General features: G+C 42.8%; 2 protein-coding genes across 2 annotated transcripts in view; one reads left to right on the top strand and one right to left on the bottom strand.

The window, feature by feature from the left end:
- LOC311264753 (solute carrier family 26 member 6-like) overlaps nucleotides 1–5,913 on the top strand; it is a gene marked incomplete at its 5' end in the record, with an annotated part of 14,441 nt that extends 8,528 nt beyond the window's left edge. Inside the window, 5 exons of the mRNA XM_084365843.1 lie at nucleotides 1,646–1,738; nucleotides 1,900–2,010; nucleotides 2,104–2,433; nucleotides 2,578–2,632; nucleotides 2,853–5,913. Coding sequence (XP_084221969.1) covers nucleotides 1,646–1,738; nucleotides 1,900–2,010; nucleotides 2,104–2,433; nucleotides 2,578–2,632; nucleotides 2,853–3,001 — 738 coding nt within the window. The 3' untranslated portion in view covers nucleotides 3,002–5,913. The remainder of the gene's footprint in view (nucleotides 1–1,645; nucleotides 1,739–1,899; nucleotides 2,011–2,103; nucleotides 2,434–2,577; nucleotides 2,633–2,852) is intronic.
- On the bottom strand, nucleotides 4,949–20,261 carry LOC311264824 (sodium- and chloride-dependent creatine transporter 1). The gene is made up of 14 exons (XM_084365949.1): nucleotides 19,609–20,261; nucleotides 18,133–18,432; nucleotides 14,134–14,265; nucleotides 13,679–14,015; nucleotides 13,214–13,346; nucleotides 11,766–11,900; nucleotides 11,552–11,655; nucleotides 8,784–8,908; nucleotides 8,549–8,661; nucleotides 7,678–7,818; nucleotides 6,671–6,773; nucleotides 6,477–6,577; nucleotides 6,227–6,397; nucleotides 4,949–6,019 (listed from the first exon to the last, which is right to left on the bottom strand). The coding sequence occupies exons 1-14, from the start codon at nucleotides 19,637–19,639 to the stop codon at nucleotides 5,891–5,893; spliced, it is 2,055 nt and encodes a 684-aa protein (XP_084222075.1). The 5' UTR covers nucleotides 19,640–20,261; the 3' UTR covers nucleotides 4,949–5,890.

Here is a 20,261-nt window from a genome sequence, read left to right as displayed (position 1 = left end):
TTATTTGGGGGGTGAATTGTCCCTTTAATTGCAATCTTAAAATAGAGTAATTCAGATCCAGCAAAAAAAAAATCTGCATTACCAGATACAACTAAATGAAAATTTTGTTTGAAAATGTGTGTAACTCTAGAGTAAAGGAACACTATGGGTAGGGTAAAGGAACACTATGGGTAGAGTAAAGGAACACTGTAGGTAGAGTAAAGGAACACTATGGGTAGAGTAAAGGAACACTGTAGGTAGGGTAAAGGAACACTATGGGTAGAGTAAAGGAACACTATGGGTAGGGTAAAGGAACACTATGGGTAGGGTAAAGGAACACTGTAGGTAGGGTAAAGGAACACTATGGGTAGAGTAAAGGAACGCTGTGGGTAGGGTAAAGGAACACTATGGGTAGAGTAAAGGAACACTGTGGGTAGGGTAAAGGAACACTATGGGTAGGGTAAAGGAACACTATGGGTAGAGTAAAGGAACACTGTGGGCAGAGTAAAGGAACACTGTAGGTAGGGTAAAGGAACACTGTAGGTAGAGTAAAGGAACACTGTGGGTAGGGTAAAGGAACACTATGGGTAGGGTAAAGGAACACTATGGGTAGAGTAAAGGAACACTACGGGTAGGGTAAAGGAACACTATGGGTAGGGTAAAGGAACACTGTAGGTAGGGTAAAGGAACACTATGGGTAGAGTAAAGGAACGCTGTGGGTAGGGTAAAGGAACACTATGGGTAGAGTAAAGGAACACTGTGGGTAGGGTAAAGGAACACTATGGGTAGGGTAAAGGAACACTATGGGTAGAGTAAAGGAACACTGTAGGTAGGGTAAAGGAACACTATGGGTAGAGTAAAGGAACACTGTGGGTAGGGTAAAGGAACACTATGGATAGAGTAAAGGAACACTGTAGGTAGGGTAAAGGAACACTGTGGGTAGAGTAAAGGAACACTATGGGTAGAGTAAAGGAACACTGTGGGTAGGGTAAAGGAACACTATGGATAGAGTAAAGGAACACTGTGGGTAGGGTAAAGGAACACTGTGGGTAGAGTAAAGGAACACTATGGGTAGAGTAAAGGAACACTGTAGGTAGAGTAAAGGAACACTATGGGTAGAGTAAAGGAACACTGTAGGTAGGGTAAAGGAACACTGTGGGTAGAGTAAAGGAACACTATGGGTAGAGTAAAGGAACACTGTAGGTAGGGTAAAGGAACACTGTGGGTAGAGTAAAGGAACACTATGGGTAGAGTAAAGGAACACTGTGGGTAGGGTAAAGGAACACTATGGATAGAGTAAAGGAACACTGTGGGTAGGGTAAAGGAACACTGTGGGTAGAGTAAAGGAACACTATGGGTAGGGTAAAGGAACACTGTGGGTAGAGTAAAGGAACACTGTGGGTAGAGTAAAGGAACACTATGGGTAGGGTAAAGGAACACTATGGGTAGAGTAAAGGAACACTGTAGGTAGGGTAAAGCAACACTGTGGGTAGAGTAAAGGAACACTGTAGGTAGAGTAAAGGAACACTGTAGGTAGGGTAAAGGAACACTGTGGGTAGAGTAAAGGAACACTGTGGGTAGAGTACATTCAACCTTCAGAGTCCACATGAGCGCAGAACAGGGTGTGAGTTTCTGAACTTTTCCACTTCATGATGTGTCCCCGCAGGCCAAAGAGATTCCAGGAATCAAAATCTTCCGCTCATCTACGACTATCTACTACACAAATGCTGAGATGTACTTGGAGGCCCTGCAAGAGAAGGTGTGTGTATGTGTGCGAAAGTGTGTGTGTGTGTGTGTGTGTGTGATTACAAGACGTAATCCCTGTCCACTGTCTACATCATCCTTAATTGCTTTCATTATCTCTCTCACTTTCTCTTCTTCTTCTCTCGCTCTCATGTTGATGCTCGGCTTCTTGTGCAGAGCGGAATTGAAATTGGGAAGCTGCTGACACAGAAGAAGAAGAAAGACGCGAAGCTGAAGCGTAAACAAGAGAAGGAGAAAAAGAAAGCTAAAAAGGAGGCAAAAAAACAAGTATGATGTCCTAAATAATACATTTTGAGATACCTCAAGTTACACAATAATCGATTTGCACTGATAATTTCTGCTTTTTCAACTTTTTGACAGAAAATCAGCTACTTGTCCAATGGCACATTCTCTTTGAAGGAGTCAGAGGTGAATCAGAGGAAGGTCTCTGCAGAACTGAAGGGACAGAGTCAGGAGAATAATGTGGCCTTAAGCCTGAAAGAAACTTTTACAAATGGCCAAGTAAACTGGGCATACCAACATGGCACGGCCATGTCAGACTCCGATTCAGACACAGATGGCCACAGCAACACCCAGGCATCACACAGTGGTGATGAGGAAAAGCCATGCGGATCGGCCACGCACAGCATCATCTTGGACATTTCCACAACCAGCTTTGTGGACACAGTCGCTGTGAAGACCATGAAAAATGTATGTGTGTTAGGATCTGTGTGTGTATTGACATTCATTTCATCATCAGTGTTGAATAAGTAGATAAGGGACAAGATAGGGCATGCTCATCTCCATTTTCAAAAGACAAAAACAAACCCAAATCTTATCTATCCTTTCTCCCAGATATTCAGGGACTTTGGAGAGATTGATTTGGACGTCTATCTAGCAGGCTGCCAAGGTGAGTGGGAGACCAGACAAAACAGAGACAAAGTTAATGTCCTTAATGCAGACTCAAGGAACTGGAGCTTGAGATAATGAATGCTTCAAGGTCTCAGCCTAAGTGGCGCCACATTGTTCCCTGTTGGACACATTCATCAAACATAAATATTTATTTCTATAATCTCTAAATGCTCTCTGTCTCATTGACTTGCATGCTTTTCTGTGTGGTCAAATATTAGCCTGTGTCGTGGAGCAGCTGGAGACTGCAGGTTTCTTCTCAGAGTCCATCCCAAAGAGCAGACTGTTTGTCACAGTCCACGATGCAGTGCTGCATATTCTGCGCAAACTGGGGTGCGACGACTTCGTACTTGTGAGTTCAACACTATGAATATCAGCTACACTTCTGAGCTTCGGTTATCACTTATTGCTGTGATATATTGTGAAATGCTCCTGCCCTCCATTTTTTTCAGGATTTGTCCTGCACCACTCAGATGTGACCAGCAGGGGTCAGACTGTTCGCCATCTTCCTCCTCCTTCTCCTCCTCCTCTTCTCAGGCGGCTGGCTTTTCAGCTGCACACCATTGGTCGTCATTGGTCTCCTCCCCTTTCAGTGGGGGAGAATGCACCACCTTGACATGGCGGCTGGTCGCCATGGAAACACAGGGAGCCGTTGCTGTGGCAACAGCCTTTTTATGATATCGTCTAATGAGATAGCCAGCAATACGTCACTGCAGCTCTCTCCCTCTGTGGTGTGTGTGTGCGCGAGACAGAAGAGGGGCGGGGGTTGAGTGGGAGAATGTAACACTGGACTAATAGGAGTCTGTATTTATAGCCTGTGTGAGAGAGTAGAGAGTGAGTGAAAGGTTGACTATAAGGGGAAACTCATGAGAGAGGTGTTGCTATGAAAATGCGGGTCTTGATGTGTGTGCACACATTTGTCCTTCAATGTCTTGACCCGATGCAGCTGGCCTTCCTGTTCCTTTAAAAAAGGAAATGTCTTCTACGATGAATCAATAAAATGTAAATATTTGTCATCTGGGAGGGAACTATTTGTCAACTGGGAGGGATGCTCAGCCCTTACATTACCGCTCATTTGCTCTAAAACACCTAAAGTTGAAAAGCCTGAGCTGAATTGCAAATATGGTGTAATAGGTGTTACGTTGAAAAAGAGCAGCGGCACTTAAACACGTTGTGGGTGTGTTTGTAGTCAGTATACACAAGCCCTCTGACATCTTGAGCTCCCTTCTATTTTTGGGATCGAGTGTCATGTTATCATCTGATATCATAACTGTTGGAAGCTAAACACTGTATTGTAATAAATGCTCATACATGTTTCACTTGTATTGAATTGATTTAGATAGCTAACTCAAAGACATTTGCTCCCAGCCATAACAATGTTATTTTTTTTAAAGGAGACCTATTCTGCTTTTTCGTTTTTTTTTTTCTTTCCTTCTGTGTTTTATATACATTTTTGTGCATATAAAAGAGCTCTTAAAAAAACGCCTTGTCAGCAGTCTCACTTTTAATTTAACCTCACACTACATTTATGCCTAATGGTTAGTTTGGCATGTAAGAATTGATTTAGCACAGATGCTCTGTTGTTGTTAGGTCAGGCATGTCAGAGCTGACCAATCAGAGGAGACTGGGGGGCCTTAAAGAGACATGAGCTAAAACAGAGTGTTTCAGGCAGAGGGGGAATACAGTGCTGCAGCACTGGACAGTATGAGAATACAAATGTGTTTGTTAAGCACTAAGGCATGTAAACCTATTCTAGTAGTAATCCAAAATAAAATTATGAACCTGAAAATGAGCATGATATGTCTCCTTTAAAAGGTCCATTTATATGTGCAGTTACATAAACTGGAAAAATAACTTCCCTGAAGAAACAATTGGTTCCTTGGAATAACCACTCCAAAGTAAACACTGTCAGGTGTCAGGTGTTTTAATTACAGAACACACACTTCCTTGGCAGTGCTTATCGCTCCCTACCAACCTGACCTGACCTGATTATACCTCCAGTTGTCTGTGAACTGTTTGACTATCTGATGAGTTTATTTTTTTTACCCAAATGTAAAGGTGAAGCATATTTTAATGTGATTCAACCAGAATACTTTCTGTACATATCTATTGTATGAACAAAGGAATTTAACCCGCTTCACATGGAGCTGAAAGCTGGTCCAGTGCTGTCAGAGTAGGGCTTTCTGTCTTAAACAGTGTACTCCAGTATTCTTTGGACTGTGATCCTGAAGTTCTTCCTGATATGTTTCCCTTGTATGTCTTATCAATAAAGTATGATTGAGACCATGTAAATAAAGAGCCATGAAAACACATTGCATCCATCGTTATTTTGTCATTTATTGCTTCTTTCCTGACATGGCATCACGTCTCTTTCCCCTCCCCACCACCCAGTCTCCTGCTCCTTGCACAATTCATTCTAAAGTTTCTCTTCTTCTCTTTAAGGTGGAAATTCTGATCATCATCCCCTCCAAATATTGTTAACACTGATTCACAGACCCTACAATACACTGGATACTTAAGTTAGTTCATAACACACAGCTGGAAGTGGTGATGCGTTGTCTCTTTTTGTTGAATCTTTGTTTTTTTTATTTTTTACAAATGGAAGTTATTTTTGTACAGTTGATTAAGAGAATACAGAAAACAATGGCCACAAACAATGTCACATGTGAATGAAGACACCACTGCCACGGTCCGACACATACTGCTCACGCCCTCACACACATGCACACACTCGTACGCACACATTCGGACCATGGCATATCAGCAGCAGAAATGAGGTCTTTCATTGAGAAAGTTATTTTCAGGATCTTTTAAGTTTCTGCAGCACAAAAATGGCGCGACATGTTGGGACGGATGAGGTCGTTGAAACCATGACAGACGGGAAAGCACAGAGAGGGAAGATATCACAACTACACTGGACACATCACACTCACAGGACGAGACGGGACAGCACAAAGGCGGGGAGCAGAGAGAGAAAGTCAGCGAGGTAGAGTCAGAAAGCAGAGCAGTGGGCGTATCAGCATGTGATGACTGTGTGGGTGTGTTTCAGTTCTTCTCCCATCTAATCTTTGGTCCATTTGTCCAGGGCTTTTTCTGTATTTTTATAACTATGGGGTGTGTTAATCTGCGCTTTGCCCTCACCAGGCCTGTGTGGTGTGCATGTATTACGTGTAGTTTGTGTGTGTGTGTATGTGTGTCTGTGTGTTTTTGCTGATGACAAGGGCGACCTTGGCTCTGTGTTCTGTGGGGGCTCGGCTCGTCAGATGACACTTTCGAAGAGCAGTGTACTCTTGGTTCCTGCAGGGGGCAGCAGCTTGGCCTCGCTCTCAGGGGCCAGGTACTCCAGGTGATGTCTGCCCCAAACTGGGGTGGTTAGGTGCTGCCACCGCTACACGGAGAAAGTGAAGGGCACATAGGTGATGAGCTGTTTATTGGACGGATGCTTCAGCCGTCTGTAATGAGCCCTCGCTAATGAGTAATGAAGAAATCAGCAAACCAAATAACAGACAGGGGAGGGTGGGCGGTATCCAAGGAGACGCATTTTTCTACCGATTACAAACAGAAACACACACACAGGAGAATGTGGCATACTGACCTCCCGCAGAGAGCCTTTGCAGCGTAGTAGTTTGTAGAGAACGGTGACGGGGATACAGAGCATGGAGGACAGGGCCAATGCCCAGCCAAGAGCTTCACCCCACAAGGGGTAAGTGTACACGTTGTTGTATTTCAGGGGCTTGTAGTTCACCACGTGGAACAGGAACACTGCCTACAGGCGCAGAATATATCAGCTGTTTGCATCTGGAAGGTAAAGCTTCTGGAGAAAATACACACAGAGCAGCACTTACCACACAGACAAAAGGCGTGATGTAGGACCAACACCACTTCATGTAGGGCAGGGGCTGATAGCCAATCATACGAGCCACGTCGTCCATGAAACGGTCCGCGCCTGAGAGAAATTACATTAGGGATTATGTGATAATGCATCGAATTGTGCAGTTTGTGTTGCTGTGTGTATTGTAATTGTACTGTATTGCCTCACCATAGACCCATGCGATCACCACACACTCCCAGAAGGCCTGCCACAGCAGAGTGATGCCACTGGCAGAGTAGTAGTCAAACAGCTGGAAGACATACATCCCTCCCTGACAGAAACAAAGAGGGCAGTCAGCCTCAAGACCACCATGTTAATACTGTATGTGCGACCTATTTCCAGCCTTGTCTCCGCTATTTGAGCTCTCATACCGCTGTTTTTACCGATGACGGATATGAGTACGCATACAGTATATCAATTAGATTAATCAATGTTATTATACTAAACCTTATACTTTCCAGAATTCTAATAATTCTACATTATGTTCGGTATAAAACCTTAAATAATGTAAAAACATCAAACACTACTATGTGTATTGAACATTGGATTTATACTGAACTGTCTTTTGTGTTGGCATGCAAGTGCACCGAACAAGTCCAACCATGCTTGGGTCTTAATTTTACCAAAGTCAGAAGTTTCTGGAACTTATTTACAAGTATGTTCATCATCCTGTCATAATAAAAAATATTAATAATAATTTTAAAAAATAAAGGCTCGAAGACGGGAGCTGGCTCCCATAGTTCATTTATAAGAGCTCAGAGAGCTGATTTGTTCATCACTGACACGTCACTTATTTGATTAGATTTTTTAAGTTTTGTACGGTGCCAAAAAACTGAAGTAAAAAAAAAAAACAAGTTAAAGTATTGTGATATTTGATTTTGTCACCCATTCCTCACATTTATGAAGTGCTTGTGAGGAGATTTCAAAATGTTGCGATATATATTGTGAACCGCAATAGAGCCTAAAAATATGGTGCCATTATTCTAAAGAAATATCATCCAGCCCCAATAGAAATAATAGTCTGCTAGAAAAACAATCTTATGCTCAGTTAAGAGACTCTTAAGTCTTCATTGTCTTATAATCTGCCAGCCTCCAAATGAGAGTGCATCCCATCTAATTCTTAAGAATACTTAAGAAAAGAAAAATAAGAAAACTCTTGGAAATCCTCAATGTACCTCAGTGACCATGGACATGTCGATGAGGAAGCAGATGACGCAGCAGATGGCCGCCACCACCTCTCGCCGCAAGGAGCCCAGGGCGGATTTAGGGGGTAGCATGTCCATGATTCCCGTGATCAAACCCTCGACCCCAACAAACTGAGGAAGAAAGTAAAGAGATAGCAGACAATGAAATTATAAGAAAATGATAATTAGAAGTAGAATTAAGTTGTGTACTACCCTGACCCTACTACTACTCTACTGCAGATGTATCTGACATATAACCGAGTTTGCAGGTGAGCATGTCAGCTCAAATCCAGAGACCCCTCCTCCCTGTGCAAGAATGTTTACGCGTCTCTTTGCTGTACAAAAACATATTTCCACCTCCGGAATGAGTTGAGAGGACAACAGCTGTGCAGCTATTTTTTACATCATTAACCAGAAATGGCAGCATGCGCACGGCCAATGTGGCTATGGCAGGAAAAAGAGAGAGATGGATGGAGAAGAAATGAGGGAGAGAATGGAAAGTGAGAGTAAATGAATGGATTGGAGAGTGGACAGACGGTCTCTGTGTGAATCAGACAGAAGCTCATTGACAAATCCCTGGGCTGTAAAACAATGGATGTAGGCACTGGCTCAAACAGACACACAACAAACAGGCTGCTAAGAAATGCAATGCTAAAACTGGACGTGATGCGTCTCGACTGTTTGTCGCACTTGAATGAGAGGAAGTGACAGAAAATGAAATGTAGATTAGCTTCAATTTAAAATGCAGCATAATGAAGAAGTAAAATATAGATTCAAGATCCTCGAAGACAAATGCCTTCTATAATGCGTTAAGACGTGCATGTAAACAAACAAACTCAAATGTGTCAATAGTCAGTATTACCTGGCTGTCCAGGCCCAGTATGAGCAACATAAAGAAGAAAAGTGCAGCCCAGAGTGGCGCCAGAGGCATCAGAGTCACAGCCTTGGGGTAGGCTATAAAGGCCAGGCCTGGACCTGCACATTAAGAAGTAGTTAGTCATAAGCAGACATGGAGGGAATAAAGCTCTTACTGTCAATACTCAGCTCACTACACTGGGTTTAAGGCAACCGATTCGCACGGAAGCTGTATTTCTTACCACTCTCAGCTACCTTACTGATGTCCACGCCTTGCTCTGCAGCCATGAAGCCCAGCACAGAAAACACCACAAAGCCTGCGAAGAAACTGGTTCCACTGTTGATGATAGCCAGCAAGAATGCATCCCTACAGACACACACAGAGAGAAAGAAAGAGGAAGAGAGAAAGGGGGGAGACAGAACAGGACACTGTGAGCAAAAGATGCACTACAATATGCTGCAACATGAGGCTCACGAAAGACATTCAAGACAAGCACTGGCAGCAGCAGAGATGGACGGATGGTGAATTAGGGATCAATAGTAATTTCTCTGAAAGCTGTTGTTGTCTTTGTAGTTGGCAGGTTGAGAGCAGAGACCAAATAAGCCAATGGGGCATCTGTCTACAGGTCTGAGAGGGGTGGAAAAGCGAAAGGAAACCCCCATATTGACTACTCGCTCCATAATATAAATATATCTAACATTATTATAATGAATGTTGGAGCTCTAATTCTAATAACATCCCTGATATCTGGTCCACATAGTGAGGACTGACCTTCTGTTAATCCTGAAAAGTCAAGTGTAGCCGGCCAAGAATCCTTCCTGATATAAAGAATGTATAAACAAGAGTTGCACCATGATGATTATTATGACACCGCTGCAGCTGTGTTCAGAGGCAACATCCACTCAGTCTACCGTCAATAGGCTCTATCAATCTGAAACAGTACTTAGAGGAATTCTTTTCGATATGTATAATCAAAACAACTCAGAGTGAGTGTTTGGGTTAAGAAAACAGACCATATTATGACCACAATTATTTAACAAGACAAGGCTATAGCCACACTAGCAGCCCTATGAGGCAATAATGGAGACAACTTTACACTTACTGTTGACCCTTACAACTACTACTGTCGATGCCCCAAACTGATTTCAGTCTGACCTCGTCAGACACGGTTCGACACAGCCAGACCTGGCTCTGCTACCGTCAGTCTAAAGATCAGGTTAGAGTAGAAAAGAAGGGGTTTGTACAATGGCTTGTATGACCACATCAAAATGAACTATATTTACTTGGAGTTAAAGCTGGCCGTCACACGGGGGGGATGTACGATATTGTTAATATTAGACATTCAGAGTGTTACACTTGGTTGTTAGAAAGAAAAGTTCTATCAGTCCATTTCAGGAGTGGTGAAATCACCGTGTGAAGTAGGGTTGAGACAGTATGAGATTCTAATGGTATCACACAATTATTACAATTATTATTATCGTTACAATAACCCCGAATGAATGAAAACAGGGGGGGTTTTGGTTAAACAAACATTGTTTTGGAATGTAATAAAATATTATGTCCTAACGGACGAGAAACTTGATATAGACTTGAAATATTATTTTTAATAAGATTAATAAAGTAGAATTTAATACCGTAGAAAATGTACAGCGTATGATAACAGAAATGGGATATTTCTACAACCCTTGTGTGAAGAGGGTTGGAATGTCAGTGCGACGGTTTTGGGAAGTTACACCAACAGACCACAGACCTCTGTAATCCAACATCAGATTGGTGTGGTTAGAGGGGGTTTCCAAAGACATTCAACCATCCGACATGCACTTTTAACGGAGTATACAGGCCCCATAAAGTATACTTTAGCCTCAGGTTACTTTGGATAACTTCTGCTTTGAGCTGAATACTAAGATTAGTGTGCTATCATCTAATAACAACTATTGGACGGTATCCTTTAGGTCTTAAGCACCAAGCAGCTCCAGTGCTTGGGATTTAATGGCATCTAGCATTGTAGCTGCAGGCTGCAACCAACTGAACATCCCTTGTCTCACCCTCCCCTAAAACCGTCAAAATCTAGAAAAACCCTCTTAAGTGCCAGTGTTTGGTTTATCTAGAATACTTCATAAGCCTAAGCCATGTGAAGACCACTTATGTATCAAAATGCATGGCTAAAAAAGACATGTGAAGTCAAGATGTGTGGTCTGAAAGCAAGTGATCAAGACCTAAGGACTCCTGAGTCCTAAATGTAGTACTGACTGGCCTCTGTGAGCAGTTTAAATACACATTTCTCCAGCTATTCCAGCTATTCCTGGGCTTCTCTAAGTGTGTGTGAGAAACAGAGCTGAGCTGACATACCTCAGAATCTGAACTCATCCTTTAACTTCCAATTAAGGTCAAGGAAGAGAAAATGTCAGATGGCAGGATATTCATGAGGCTCCTCCTATTATGGGCATTCCAAATATGCATGCAAGTGCTGAGATTTACAAAAACAATTATCTTTATTACATCTATGGAGCAAACTACCGTGTAAAGGTCTTAAAATGTTTACATATCTACCAAACAAGCCAGCCAACAAAAACAGCAATAGTGAGGTCCACTGTTCCTAGAAACAATGTAAATCAGGTCTATCTTTTTAAGAAAAACATTATGGATTGATTGCCTGAAAATAAAAAAAGAGCTTGTTGCATATATTCAGGGCTTGACGGGACTGCTATGACTCTTCCAGGCAGCCTGTTTGCTTCTATCTTGATCAGGGAGGGAAATTAATTTACATCTAAAATGTGAGTGCATGGAGGTATTTCGGCCTTCAATTATACTTCCTGCAGTCATACAGTACAGTGTATTTAAGTCTAATGGTTGTGGCAAATGCAGATAACAGCACAGACCTTACAATACCACATTCATTCAACACATTTAAAAGGGTGTTTAAAGGAGAAAGGAAGTGATCTTTTGGCACTTTACAATAGAGTCAGACTGAAAGAAAGCCTAAATGTATATATGCATGTATTGACTCACTGGTAACAGTTGTTATGGAAGCGGTTATAGCTGCCCAGTGCAGTCAGGGCGCCCAGTCCGATGGCATAGGAGAAGAAAATCTGGGTGCCAGCATCAATCCACACCTATGACATATGGAATAATCCGAGTAATGTTTTACAATCTGTAGACCTGTGTTTCTTGGATGTTGATGTACACATCTGTCGTGTTTTCTACAGACAACGCAAAATTATACCTGTGCTTCTCCAAGTTTGGACCAGTCAGGTTTCAGGTAGTAAACAATCCCATCAATAGCTCCAGGTAGAGTGACTCCGTGGGCCAAGAGAACGACCAGTACCAGGTAGGGGAACAGAGCTGTGAAGTACACAACCTACAGAAAGATGAAAGAAGAGTGCTATGAAGTACGCTTCTTGATACCGTAGCATAAATTTGTGAGGAGGTGTTTGAGTACTATGCATCAGAACTTGCATTAAGTAAAGTAGAAAACTCCAAAGTACACCCTTCAAATATTTACACTCCTCATATTACATGAAGTAACTAAGTACACAGAAAAATGTAATTATATGATCAATTTAACAAGCTAGCAGGAAAAGTTTAGTGCTTATCAACATGGTCCATCTGCTATGGTGAAATGTTTCAACATAACTGCACCCAAGTATGTTTTTATCACTTTGATTAAGCAATTACCTTCTTTGCAAATACTCAAGTCTTAAGTAGAAGCCCATTAGGTCCTTCCTGTAGTGGATGTGTAATGGGCCCTGTCATGTTACTTTGAAGAAAAGGTAGCCTGTAAATGGAAAGCCAGACAATTTGTAAACCTCCTGCAATAGCAGGGGTTTTTGGCAGACCTTTTCAGAAAGTAGTCTTGTAAAGTTATGCTGCGAAAGCCGCCCCCTGCTAACCTACTAGAAGCATCAAGTCCCCGCTAAATCACTATGGTAAAAGCAAAGTAGTGAGAAAGCACATATTTGCCTTGATCTAGGGCGAACATGGGCAAAAAAAAGCCCCATTCCAGCTCTCAAACATCTACATGGTGGAAAGTTACTAATCGGCTTACAGCTGGCCGGCTGGCTCAATCTCCTTCATTATTTTTTCACTTGCTCTACGAGCTTTGGCTACTCTGGAGACACGGGTATGCAAATACAGACATCTCCATGTGCTATAAAATAAGGATGTATTCATTATGCTAATGTTTGAGAGCACACACATTAAAAAGAGTAGTAGGCATCTTCTTTCAACTACTGAATAGAAGTCACCCTGAACAATATGCATGTACAGTATAATATAATAGGGATTGGCCGATCAGTCAAAGATTATAGCCTGACTGAAACTTTAAGCTGCACATTAACATAAATACACGTGAGCAAAAAGCTCCACAAACTCCACAATAAACATTTGAAGAATAAACGTGTGCGCTTACATTTGTGTTCATATGTGTTTCAGTCTAGACACTGATCCTCTCACTATACCAAAGCTGATTTGGGGTCAAAGGGCAAAATGCTGCAATTATTTAAACCTTTGCATGAAGCCATGCAAATATTAGTCTGCACTCTATAACCCCTGACAGTGGCAAGTAACATTTCATGTATGCTAAAGCCATAAATACTTGTCTGTACACCATAAACCCAAATAGTGACATGTTACACGAAGAATCTGGAATTGTACAGCCAGAAAAGACTTTACCTTGCCAGTAGATTTAACTCCTTTCCACATGCAGAAGTAAACAATGATCCAGGTGACTATGAGACACAGCACCATCTCATAGCTGATGTCACCAGGCTCGTGAAGCCCACCAGACAGACGGAGCACTTTACGCCTATGAGGAAGAGGACAAAGAATTGAATTATATTGAATTATATTTGGCAAGTCAAATGAGGCTTTTATAGGGCCTTGTTAACACCTGATAAATGTCAGAAAAATGAAATATATTTCATAACTGACATAAAACAAGATTAGAAGGATCAGAATAAAGGTCTGCATGACGGAAACTTTGGGTTCATATTGCTAAAACCCCTAAAATTCAATTTGGTAGTGGTTTAATGTCTTAAAATCTTCATGGCTTTGACTTTAAATAATAAAATGATTAAGACTGATGACACACTGCTCAACTCCTCCATGACAATTCCCAGACAAGTCATTATAACATACTCCCAGAACTCGATGACAGGGGAGCGCATGCCCTCAGCCTCTGCGCAGCTGCCGTTGAGGAGGAACTGGGCTGCAGACAAGTTCAGCGGGGACGTGGAGGAGAGGAGGTTGTTGGGGGTGGCAGCAGATGATGGCAGAGCTAGCTGGCCAGCGCTGCGGTTGTGGCAAGCGCGGCGGAAGTCCTGCGTGCAGTTGAGGGTGTTCCAGGGGTGTCCGCAAGTGGCCCAGGGCAGTGGGTTGGTGAAGGAATGGAAGAGAAAGTAGAGGCCCCACACCAGAATCATGATGTAGTAGGTGTTACAGAAGAACACTATCACCATGGAGGCTAAGCCCAAACCTGACAGAGAATGAGAGAGGCAAAGGAGGTATGTTGGGATGTAGTTTACAAATCAGAGATGATGAGCAAGCAATAAAATGAGATTCTTTAGAGAAATATGATTGTCAAACACTCTAACCTTTAAAGAGGGGTGCAATGTTCCAGGCAGAAACCCCTCCCTGCTTCATGAACTGTCCCAGTGCAATCTCCAGGAAGAAGACTGGGATGCCCCCGATGAACACAATCAGCAAGTATGGGATCAGGAAAACCCCTGCAACACATAGATTCATCACATGGTCACAATCACAACACTGTATCTAAACTAACTCATATTGTGAAATACTTTCTTATCATTGGCCAAACATTCAATATCACTTTAAGACTATAATTACTTATGTTCCAAAGAAAACGATCGGCATCAGGAAATATATGACTACAGAATGATAGTGGTTTATTGCTCTGGGCTTATGCAATGATGATATAAACGGTATCAAATCAATAAATTCCTTGTCATTGCACTTACAGACATCACATGTGGCATTCTTTATGCTTCAAACAGCAGTTGTTTCAGGAGGAAAGGCAAATGAATTGCATGTTTCAGTAAAGTTTGAAAGTTAATGTGTAAGGTTAGTTGCTCTGAGACTTCTTTTTCATATACTACAAAGAGTACAAGAGTGTGAGTCAATCATATGCCCAGTAAGTAATAGAAAATGATAACATTCCACATAGCCTGAACCTTGTTAATAGGAAAACAAAAATTAGGAACAAATAATCATTTTCTTCAGTAATTTTGAGGTGGACAACAAAGATCTCAAACATGAGACAATGTGTTTTTGACAATTTGTATGCATTAGATGGATGCCGCCCAAAGAAAGGAATGGAGATGGACAGGAAGAGAAAGAGGTTTGAAAAGATAAAGTGAGAATTATCATGACACGATCTCAATAAAAATCCTCAACATCTTCGAAACTTGAGAGAATTAATTTAGTAACATTACATAAAGCTATTCCTAATACAATCAATGGTGAGTTTTTGTTGTTTACAGTTAAGAGGCTGATTATGTCCTGCTCATGGAGGATATAGTCATACTGGCAGAACTTCAGCAGTAGAGAACTAGAGGTCATGTTTATCAAGTTTTTAAGCACACAGGCTGCTCAAACATTGACATGGTTCTTACTAATCGAGCTCTAAACACAACAAGAAACAGTCGAGAGGAGGGCGAGGCAATAAAGGGCAAAAGAGCTAGGGAGGAGGTTAGACAAGGCCACAGATAACGGATGCATTGACGGTGTACAGTATGTGGGAGATTAACGCATCGTCTCCCATTCCACCAGTGTGTGGACAGTTATGGTAAGTATTGTCCTTGAACTTGACAGCTGCACGGAGCGGAGGCAGACAAAAGACTATCAAATGAAGACAGAAAGTGAGACAACAGACCCCAGCAGGAGTTGTTAGTCCTGATAGTGACATTGAGGAGTTCTAATCATTTTGATTAGTAGTCGTTTGGCCTGAGGCAGTGCTCAGTTTCTTCTATAAATAATCTCTGTTTTGGATTCCCATACCATAGCAGAGGCTTGTCAAGATCAGGAATACACAGTAGAGAAAAAATGAAAAAGGCGGCATAGGTCATTTAACTCATGTAATCCAACTGCAATGATTTGCTTTGTATAGTAACATACTGGGTGATGCCATTACAGTGCGCAGATGGAAGGGAGTCACATGACCAGCCATGACGCAGAGCAGAGAGAGGCTAAGAAGAAAGGAGGGAAAGATGGATACATCAGAGGAGAGAGAGGCAGAAAAACTGGGACAACGCTGTGGTGGAGCAGGTTCAACAAATACAAAAATGACACAGCAAGGCATCGACCTGGTTGGCTCTGCAGCCGTGCAATTGATTGACAATTTGTGCCTCATTCAGTCCATCATTCTTTATGTCATTCTCTGAGAGCAGAGGGCTGCAGCCTTATAAGGAAACATTCATGAGAGTGAGTCTAAGAGAGAAAGGGGTGGGAGAGCGGGAGAGAGACAGAGAGAGAGAAAGGGAGAGAGATGCAATGGGAGGCGTGAATGGAATGAATGGAGAAAATGCTTGCACTGACATATTCCATAATATTGGCCGAATCATCGAGAAACTGAACCCTTAATAGGCTTAAGTAAATCCGCTCTAATCATAACCGGACCAGACACACCAGGCCCAGCAGCTGAGTTACAAATAAATAAATAACCTAGATTTGCAGAGTATTATTTCCACGCATTTATTTTTACATTCATCTAGTACCGTCTCAAAAGTGCGTCCTTGTTTCAGCGACAAACAGCTCTGACTCAGAGCCCCAGCCCTTATCTGATAACATTGTTGTGCTTACAAGGTGTACCCTGGGTCAGTCAAAGACGTAAACCGAAGCACTGTGGCAAATGTGACCGTGCCGACGCTGAAGGGGAGTAAAAGGACGGGCACAGTCACAGGACGTTTATTGTGTGACATATCCATCTGCCTCCTTATCAACAGGCGAGTGGGAGAGAGCACCTTTGTATGCTACATGAGTGCTGGGCAGGAGCACACAGGGGGTGGACTGTGTGAGGCAGGCCATTGTTATACGATACCACAAGGTGGGTATCAGAGCCATGGGTCACAAGACACACACACATGAGGGAGAGGGAGGGCTGGACTAAGACACACACAGACACACGCACACACATCCAGTTTCATTTCAATGTTACACCTCATAAAAAAATAGTAAAGTGGGTAGGGCAGAGATAAGACATGCCAAGGCCAAAAGTGGCAGTAAGGGCAAGTTACTGTTCGACAAGTTGGCATAAATTAAAACAGAAAAGGATATGGACAAAGTTACGTAACGCAAATACCTTATATGCGAGTGAGAGAGCAGCAGGAACACTGTAGGGCAAACTGTACAAAGCGTGTCTGTTAAGCAACAGGCAGCAATGATAAATACAGTGAAACCACGTGCTTTCAGCTACGTGCTCACAGCCACGCATGCTTTCCCTACCTATCACGCCTATTAAAATATTACCTCTGCTCAGGCTGTTTCACTGTTGTCCTACCAACTGTCAGAAGTTCACCTTAACTGTTTAAACAGGATGACTCTTAGATTTGGGAAACTTTCTAGATCTAGATTTAAAATGTGTATTGTACTCCAGATCAAAGCAGCTCCAAACCTTTGCTTAACTTATGAATGATATTTCATTGTATTTTAAGAGTGCTTAAGAAGTTTTCTCGATTTTCATTGAATTCAGCTCAACATTCAACACAATCACCACAATGAAACTAGTAGACAAAATCAGCACTTGAGGCCTGAGTCCCACCCTTTCTTAGTGAATATACTGGACTTCTTCACCAACAGAACCCAAATACCTGGGATTGTCGGACAACACAGGAAAAGAAGTTGTCTGCATGTTAACAATTGCAAGTTTCCAAAATGTTTCTAAATGTGACATTTATGACAGATGACACACCTCTTCCAGGTGACCCTCAGGGGTGTATGCTTGACCCCCTCGACAAGTTTCCTGAGGAGGTCACTGGGGAAATTATTATGGGTGATATTTCCGGTGCTTAGCAGAACTAGCGCAAATGACAAAATATCATAATAACTGATGCACTGGTGGCACTTTCAAGGCTTTAGAGGCATTAGCTAAGTGGACTAAACAATAGTATTAGTGTTGGTAGTATTACTTGATAAAGTCGCTGACTCACATCTTCATGAATGAATGATACGGCGTACAAATCGAAGAACAAGGATTAGCGTCCTGTTACCATGGAAAATGCCAGTTCTGGTTAAGTGACAGGATGCGCCAGAAGACGTGCCGCTAATTTGCCCAAGCTACCATGGGGGATAGGAATAAGGTGGACAGGAAAGTGAGTGATTAAGTTTTAAAACACCAACATCATTGGCCAGATTGCAAACAACAATTATGTGGCGCACAGTGAATAGCTTGTTAATTTATATGAACTATTCCATGACATTTGCTTGTACATTAACATTCAACGATCATCTGTACTTGTGTGTATCAACCTTGAAAAGGACTTGATTGGGTTTAGGAGACTCCTCATATGTTCATTAAAATAGTGTTCATTTGTGTGCATTCATAACAAAGAGTCCTCCACAGTGCTCCTGAAGCTCACCTCCTCCATTCTTGTAGCAAAGGTAGGGGAACCGCCACACGTTGCCCAAGCCGACAGCAAAACCCACGCAGGACATGATGAAGTCCATCTGTCTGGTCCAGGTTTCCCTCTCCACAGCTGGTACTGCTAAAGCCCCATTTCCTGTCCCGGCTGCAGCCCCATCCTGGGTCTGCGGTGGACCAGCCCCTCCGCCCTCTCCACACCCTGGGCCCGCACCAGGCACAGGCACGAGGGGGTGAGCTGACCCGCCCTCCTCCTCGGACAGGGTCCCTGCCTCTAACTGGGGGAGACTGATATCACCTGGACAGGAAAAGATGTGCAATCGTCAGACGAGAGGAAAATGGAAGGAAGAAGGCAAGGAGAGCGAATGGAAATTCATACATTACATTTTTATTACTAATATCAAACGCATTCACAACTTCACATCACGTCACAAGTCAGCGCTGGAGACAGAGGAACCACAGTGTCAGACTTGTACTGAATGGAGGAGGGAGACTCCGGGGTTTCAATTCATGCGTCAGAGCAACCATAGCCAATTAGTACAATCAACCACTAAGCCTTAACAGGGCTGACATACTTAATTTACAAGATTTTTTATTGCATAAACTGCCCTTACACGGTTAGTATTTGGGCTATAATCATGTTGCACATGTAATGTCATCACTAAACCCTCCCCCGATGCTCTTCTCCTCTCTGCCTGTCTCACTGACAGAGTGATTAGTGTGCTGCGGTACGACACAGCAGAGAGCAGGTACATCTCGAGCTCCTTCCGTCACTCACAAAGCTCTCCTTTTCTCTATTCAACACACACACCGCTGCCTGAACGAACGCCTACACTCAAACGCAAGCAAAAGCAACGTGTGTGTGTCTTCATTCGTGCCATTCGATGATGATCAGTCAGCCGCTCTGTGCTGGATGCAAAGCAAGGCAGCTGAATCCAGATCAGAGCAGTTTGAGGGTGTGTGTGTGTGTGTGTGAACAGAGGAGGGGAAGGTGAGGGATGTCAACTTAATAAGAGGATACCTGTGGTTTAACATAATATGAGCAAGGAGGGTATGTGATGTTTAAAGGTCAATCAAACAGATCACTTGTTAAGTTAAAATAATCTATTTTTCAGAGTGTAAACAGGTCTATGTCGAGGACCCTAACCCTCATGACACTGATGTAAAACTTGAGAATTATTTCTTTGTGGAATAATATCCTTTGTATTCACCACAAGTGACCACATTCAGCTTAAAAATGACTCCTATGCAGTTAAGTCTGCTCTGGTGTTAAGTTAGACATAAGTGGATGTAAATTGTGATGAGGAATACAGACAGAGTGCAGCTGGATTGCTCTTATAACGAAAAATGTGACAGGCTGAGGCAGGGATGCTCTAATCCATCAGCATGTGGTCATGGTTAAGCTAGTGGTGGGAGCCTATGGTGAATAATAATAAGGCATTATTAGGCAGTGGAGGTCATTCGTTATACTCACCTTGGCTGTTCTCTTCCAACTCAGGTGACATGTTGTTGGGTAGCAGCACAGAAATAGATGTTACTGTATCTGGTTTGAGCCAGGGGGCTGCTGAAGTTGTATCAATGTGCCTAGCTAACGAGGCACCCGGCGGGCTTACAGAGGCAGACACAGAGATGTAACGCTAGCCACAGCGGGCAGTGCTCCAGTTGTCTCTTGATTTTCTGAGTTTGTTATTTCGCCTTGTCGAAATTTTTGTTTTTTTTCAAAAATCGCAGTTGTTTTTTTTAATTTTTTAAGATCAACACACAGTTGGAAACCCTCAGCTCAGCTAAGAGATGGAAAAATGTCACAAGGCGCCGCAGTCAGTTGAGCCGTTGACAAAGGAGATTCAAAAGCAGTCGACGAAGCACTTGAAGGTAAGCCTGAAGAATCTCATGGATAACAGTTAAATGAAAAGTATACTGCGCCTTAGGGTGAAGATGTTTTCATCAAGAAAGCCCAGTCAGAAGTCCATGAACCTGAACGTGATGCCGTAGCTCGACAAACGAAGAATGCGATCTGCCGCTGCCTGCCCCACCACGGTCCGTTAGCTGTGACGGACGCTCCCCCCGCCTCCTCGCGCCGCCGGTTGACGTGATTGGCTGAGGCCAGCCCAGTGCGGTGCGCACAGC

Source organism: Pagrus pagrus, assembly GCF_965226575.1.
Source record: "Pagrus pagrus genome assembly, chromosome: 11".
Lineage (NCBI taxonomy): Eukaryota > Metazoa > Chordata > Actinopteri > Spariformes > Sparidae > Pagrus > Pagrus pagrus.
The sequence above is the reverse complement of the archived record's forward strand: the minus strand, read 5'-3'. Positions and strand labels throughout refer to the sequence as shown.

Excerpts from the sequence above, each read along its gene's own strand:
- LOC311264824 (XM_084365949.1), bottom strand. The coding sequence starts at position 19,639 with ATGTCACCTGAGTTGGAAGAGAACAGCCAAG. Across the intron at positions 8,909-11,551 it reads TTCCATAACAACTGTTACCA|GGATGCATTCTTGCTGGCTA; the intron begins GTGAGTCAATAC and ends GTGTGTCTGTAG. Across the intron at positions 8,662-8,783 it reads CAGTAAGGTAGCTGAGAGTG|GTCCAGGCCTGGCCTTTATA; the intron begins GTAAGAAATACA and ends CTTAATGTGCAG.